This window comes from Hyperolius riggenbachi, chromosome 10, assembly GCF_040937935.1.
Source record: "Hyperolius riggenbachi isolate aHypRig1 chromosome 10, aHypRig1.pri, whole genome shotgun sequence".
Lineage (NCBI taxonomy): Eukaryota > Metazoa > Chordata > Amphibia > Anura > Hyperoliidae > Hyperolius > Hyperolius riggenbachi.
The window spans coordinates 278205213-278211877 of record NC_090655.1 but is presented as its reverse complement, the minus strand read 5'-3'; the positions used below and the strand labels follow the sequence as shown (position 1 = coordinate 278211877).

General features: G+C 44.0%; 1 protein-coding gene across 1 annotated transcript in view; it reads right to left on the bottom strand.

The window, feature by feature from the left end:
* Positions 1 to 469: 469 nt before the first annotated feature.
* LOC137535493 (zinc finger protein 420-like) overlaps positions 470 to 6665 on the bottom strand; it is a 60763-nt gene continuing 54567 nt past the window's right edge. Inside the window, exon 7 of the mRNA XM_068257328.1 lies at positions 470 to 2328. Coding sequence (XP_068113429.1) covers positions 1250 to 2328 — 1079 coding nt within the window. The 3' untranslated portion in view covers positions 470 to 1249. The remainder of the gene's footprint in view (positions 2329 to 6665) is intronic.

The following is a 6665-nucleotide window of genomic DNA, read 5'->3' as shown; positions in this document are numbered from 1 at the left end:
CTTCTTTCAGAAACAGCGAGATCATTGTGAGTCTCCCAGCCTCCTACTGCTTCCTGTAAGCGTCCTTCCGGTCGCTTACAGGTCGCATGTAAACATACACAGCCATCTTGTGTCCAAATAGTAAACTACACCCTAATGCATTTTACACATACAAATAAATTGTTTTACATAATAAATTAACTCATTACCTCCCACACTCCCCAATTTTTTTTTTTTTTGTAATTTAAAAAAAAAAAAAAAAATATATACAATAAAAAAAAAAAACATAAATAGTTACCTTAGGGACTGAACTTTTTAAATATTTATGTCAAGAGGGTATAACACTGTTACTTTATAAACTACGGGCTTGTAATTAGGGATGGACGCAAAACTGAAAAAAATGCACCTTTATTTCCAAATAAAATATTGGGGCCAAACATTGTGATAGGGACATAATTTAAACGGTTTTATAATCGGGAATAATGGGCAAATAAATTTCATGGGTTTTAATTACAGTAGCATGCATTATTTAAAAACTATAATGGCCGAAAACTGAAAATAATAATTTTTTTCCACATTTTTTCCTATTTTCCCCATTAAAACACATTTAGAATAAAATAATTCTTGGCATAATGTCCCACCTAAAGAAAGCCTAATTGGTGGCGGAAAAAACAAGATATAGTTCATTTCATTGCGATAAGTAATAATAAAGTTATAGACGAATGAATGGACGGAGCGCTGAAAGGTGAAAATTGCTCTGGTGGTCAGGGGGTAAAACCCCTCAGTGGTGAAGTGGTTAATATCTTGCGATAACCAGGACAAAACAGATAAAACGTGTGGGTTTTATGTATGGTAACATTGTTTATTTTAAAACTATAGGGGATGGAATTGGAGAAATTGTGTATTTTTTTCCCTTGTTTTTCCCTTTAAAATGTATAGAGTAAAGTAATTACTGAAAACAAATATCACCCCCCAAAAGCCTAATTTGTGTTAAAAAAAACTATTTATACATCATTTTGTTGTGATAAGTGTTGAAAAAGTTATTGGCAAATGAAAGGGAAGAGCGTTGACAAGTGAAAATTGCTCTGATCCGTTAGGGTAAAAACCCTTGGGAGTGAAGTGGTTAACGCTTTACAAACCAATACACTGAGTAGCATGAAAGAATCCTCGCGATTCTGAGTAAATATGCTTCCTTGTGCAATAAAACCAACAACAACAAAAAAACGACAAAAGTACATCAGAACATTTACAGCCAATACATTTTCCACACTCAACACAAGTGTCTGGTAAGCAATAAATTATGCCAAAAACATTTCCCACACTTGGTACATGAATAGGGATTCTCACCAGTGTGAGATCTCTCATGTGCGACAAGGTATGATCTATGTTGATAACATTTCCCACACTCAGCACATGTATAGCGCTTCTCACCAGTGTGAGTTTTCTCATGTCTGACAAGATTTGATTTATGCCCAAAACATCTCCCACACTCAGCACATGAATAGGGCTTCTCACCAGAGCAAGATCTCTCATGTCTGACAAGTTGTGATTTATCTGCAAAACATTTCCCACACTCAGCACATGAATAGGGTTTCTCACCACTGTGAGTTCTCTCATGTTTGACAAGATTTGATCTCTGAGCAAAACATTTCTCACACTCAGAACATGAATAGGGCTTACTTCCAGTGTGAGATCTCTCATGTTTGACAAGATGTGATTTCCGTGCAAAACATTTTCCGCACTCAGTACATGAATAAGGCTTCTCACCAGTGTGAGATCTCTCATGTATGACAAGTTCTACTTTTTGCACAAAACATTTCCCACACTCAGAACATGAATAGGGCTTCTCACCAGTGTGGGATCTCTCATGTATGACAAGTTGTGATTTCCGTGAAAAACATTTCCCACACTCAGCACACGAATAGGGTTTCTCACCAGTGTGGGATCTCTCATGTATGACAAGATGTGATTTCCGTGCAAAACATTTCCCACACTCAGCACATGAATAAGGTTTCTCACAAATGTGAGATCTCTCATGTGTATGAAGGTTTGAACTACTCTTAAAACATTTCCCACACTCAGCACATGAATAGGGCGTCTCACCCGTGTGAACTCTCCTGTGTAAAATAAGTTCTGTTTTCTGTACAAAACATTTCCCACACTCAGCACATGAATATGGCTTCTCACCAGTATGAGATCTCTTATGACTGACAAGACTTGATTTATGAACAAAACATTTCGCACACTCAGCACATGAATAGGGCTTCTCACCAGTGTGAGATCTCTCATGCGTGACAAGATTTGATTTACGAAGAAAAGATTTCCCACACTCGGAACAGGAATAGGACCCTCCAGCAGGGGGAGAGCTGTGCTGGGTATGAGACCCCTCAGGGTTAGACAGGTGAGGACAGTCTGGAGGAATATTTGGGGTCACCAGGATATCTGCAGGGGACTCTTGTCCAGTGACATCACCATCCGTTGTACAGTCTGTGGATACAGAGAGACGAGTCTCTGAGAGGTTCCTGATGCCGGGACTCCACCCTGCAAATAGAGAAACATCATCACTTCCTGTTAGAGAATTCTGAGGGGAGGAACAATTATCATTAGGGATGAAAGGAAAGAGGATGGTCGGCACTGCTGTACAACTTCCTATATTTGGCAATGTGCAGACAAGTAGGCTGTGTGTTACATCATCACCTCACAGTCCATAAGAAGAGACTAAACACGTACCGGTGCGGGGGTGGATAATGGTGGGTGCTGGTTGCTGGGAGCCTGACGGCAGTTTCACACACAAGCGCTTCTTCAGAGGCTATGACAAGGGGGGTGGGGCTATATCTGCTCTAGTTGGAGAAAGTGCGTTACTGTAATAGTAACCTGCAATCCAAGATTACAGTGTGGGGAGGTCAGGGAGAGCGAGGCCAAACAACACGGCCGCTATTCCTAATGGAATTACAAGTCCTGCTGCAGCAGCTAATTATACAAGCCACTAACATAATATCCCATGATGAATATAGGTCAGGCCATGCAGAGCAGAGAATCTGGCTGACCTCGTCCTCATATACAACAAGGACTGCCTGATTAGGGGAAGCCGGGGTTAGGAAGGTTTAAATGTTGTGAAAAACTTAACCTTAATTTTAATTTAAAAGAAATCTGGGTATCGCATGGCAGTTTAGGGGCCCCGGTCTGTGGCAGATTCCAGGACCCCTGACTGTTGTGTGAACCAGTGTTTTGTGGGTTTAAATTTCTCTTTTTGCAGCTTCCAGGATGCGCACAGGGAGTAACTTCGGCGCCGTCACAAGATGGAGCTGAAGTTACGTTTAAAATTCGGCCGCCAGCAATACCTGCAGGCCGAATTACATCATTCCCCAAATAGATAATTAAATACCTGGACTGTACTCAGGGGCGGACTGGCCTGGGGGGAAGGGGGGCAATCTCCCCCCGGGCCGCCTCCTGTCTCCTGTATCAGGGCCGCTCAGAGCCACGTTTTACATCTATGTTGGTCCGGCAGTCAGCGGCCCTTTAAACTGCGGGACCTTCTTGCTCCCTGTTGTGGCTGCTGCTGTGACTGGCTGCTAGGCAGCAGAGGTCCCTCCCCCCTGCCTGCAGACACAGCCAGTCAATGAGAAGGCGCATGGAGCGCGTCATTTGAAATGGCAGAGGGGCTGCTGTCCCAGTCCTGCCTGATGTCTGCAGCTTTCCTGCGGTGCGTGTGGACTGGAGTGCCAAACGTTCCCTTGCTTGAAGTAGGAAGGGACAGGGACACTGGCCGTGCAGACTTGAGCTCCGTGCAGACTTCAGCTCCGGACACTCTTCCTGGTAAGCTGACACTTCCCCTCCTCCCCATTTGTCTCCTGTGCTTTCATCAGACTAGCCCTGTGCCCACACAGCTGCCCCCTCCCTGTATCTCTGTCTCTCTTCTATGTGTGTAACCCTTTCATTGCTGGTGCCCTGTTAGCCAATTTAGCTTGTTGCAGCAATGGAAGTTTGTTTAAAAGTAAACTTGAAATAAGTAAAAAAAAAAATTTCACTAACCTGGGGCTTCTGCCAGCCCCCTGCAGCCATACTGAACGATCCTCCGGTCCAGCGCCGCAGTTTAGTTTCATAATCGCAACTCAACGGCCACTGCGTCTGCGTGGCCATGGCTGCACGCAACCTTGTTCACCTTCGCCAAACCGGGAGCATCCTGCGCAGATGCAATATGATGTTTTCTCTACATGAATGAGAATGCGTGCGACTAGGGCTGTGCAGGTGCAGTGGCTATTGATTTGCAAGTCGGGGAGAAGGAAACGTAGCCACTGCAGGGGACTGGGGGATTGTTCCAGGACAGCGTGGGCACAGGGCGGCAGCAGGGGCCTGGCAGAAGCCCCAGGTAATTTAAACTTGTTTTTTGTTTTTTTCGGGGTTTTAAGTTATTTTAGTCTTCCTTAAAGTGTAGCAGAGACATTTTAAAATAAAAGATTTATACATACCTGGTGCTTCCTCCAGCCCCCTCCACACCAATTGTTCCCATGCCGCCATCCTCAGCCTTCTGCAGCTCTGGTACCGTAACTTCCTCCAGTAGTGGCCAGTCTGCGCAAAAGAAGTGCGCCATCTACGTCTCTCTCCGGCAGCTTCAGACTGGCCGCGACTAGAGGAAGTTACGGGACCCGGTGCCGGCGATAGAGAAGGCTGAGGACGGCGGTGTGGGAGCGACCCGAGCGGATGCGGCTGGAGGAAGCCCCATGTATGTATAAAACTTTTATTTTAAAACGTCTCTGGTTTCCTTTAAGTAAACCTAATGTGGTCAGTGTAATTTACCTAGGGCTTCTAATAGCCCGCTGTAGTACTTCTGGTCCCTCTCTGATATCCATTCAGCAGCTGTTCCCTCCAAAAGCTGCATGTGCCTCCTCATTTGCGCTCCCAAAGCTGGGAGCATTCTGCATTTGCACAGTTTGTAAAAATTGCTACTGCGCATGTGCCAAATATTTCCAACTATGGGAGCGCGATCGGGGAGGCATGTGGCCGCGCATGTGTAATAGCCAGTAGCTCAATCAAAGGAAAGACACCTCAAATGGTTATAAATGGCTGTTTCTGCCACCTAAATCACAATATACCTCATAAATGAGTACTGCCACACATAAGCATCAATTGGAAATATATTATCAAGTTTATTAGGGACATGTCCCTTTAAAAACAATTTAAAACAACAATGACATAAAATCCCTCTAAATGTTCTGCCTATAAGCAAAAACCCTTGCTGCATAAATATACCACGTGAAAAATTACAAAAATATCATGATAATAGCTGATGAAATCAATAAACCCACTGGTTAATCAAGGATCAAAGTGTCTGTGTGCTCAATGTTCCTGTGCAAAAAAAGCCTAGTACCAAATAGTGTATGAGTTAAGCCTCACTGAGGAGGTAACATAGTGTAAAAAGATAATAAAGTGCAATGTGCATGCGTGCTGGACAAGGCCTTCCCTCTTCCCTTGCTGCAGCCACAAACGGGTGAGTCCAGGTCTTCATCTATTTTCTCGTTTTCAAACACTATTGAGAGGGACTTGCTTTACCTTGTCCAGCACGCATGCACATTGCACTTTATTATCTTTTTACACTATGTTACCTCCTCAGTGAGGCTTAACTCATACACTATTTGGTACTAGGCTTTTTTTGCACAGGAACATTGAGCACACAGACACTTTGATCCTTGATTAACCAGTGGGTTTATTGATTTCATCAGCTATTATCATGATATTTTTGTAATTTTTCACGTGGTATATTTATGCAGCAAGGGTTTTTGCTTATAGGCAGAACATTTAGAGGGATTTTATGTCATTGTTGTTTTAAATGGTTTTTAAAGGGACATGTCCCTAATAAACTTGATAATATATTTCCAATTGATGTTTATGTGTGGCAGTACTCATTTATGAGGTATATTGTGATTTAGGTGGCAGAAACAGCCATTTATAACCATTTGAGGTGTCTTTCCTTTGAACAATTGCTATCTCCTTTTTGGTTACATACAGGAATTGTTTATTACGCTCAAGATAGTATGTGTTTTAATAGCCAGTAGCTGACTTAGTCTGGCAGCTTTCAGAGAGGCACAACTGCTGAATGGATCAGACTGGAAGCATACATTTGAAATCGGCGCGGTAGACTTGGGCGCAGGATACAGCCGGTATATGGCTGATCCTACTTCTGCACAAGTCCCGGCCATATTAATTACTATTCCCCCTCCAGGCCGCCATGGAAGGTGGGGAATTATTGTGTTTTTAAGCAACTTCGTCTCCGTCTTCTGACGGCACCGACATTACTCACTGAGCACCGCTATAGACTGATTCCCATTACTGTCTATGGCGACGCCGGCTGCGCCCAAATCTAGCAGCACTGAAAAGCACTGCTCTGAACTGGAATGTCAGCAAGGGGACTGAAGGACTGCAGGGGGCTAGAAGAAGCCCCAGGTAAGTTACACTGGGCACCTTAGATTCACTTACAATATACATTTAAAGGGAACCTTAACCGAAGAAAAAAAAAAAGTTTAACTTACCTGGAGCTTCTACCAGCCCCCTGCAGCCACCCTGTGCCTGCCCTGTCACTGAACAATCATCTGGTCCCTAGCAGTGCCCCTCTTCCGGCCAGGCGTCTCTACGGCCACTGCACATGCGCAGCCCTGGTCACGCTCCCTTCCTTGTAGAGATTTGGAGTG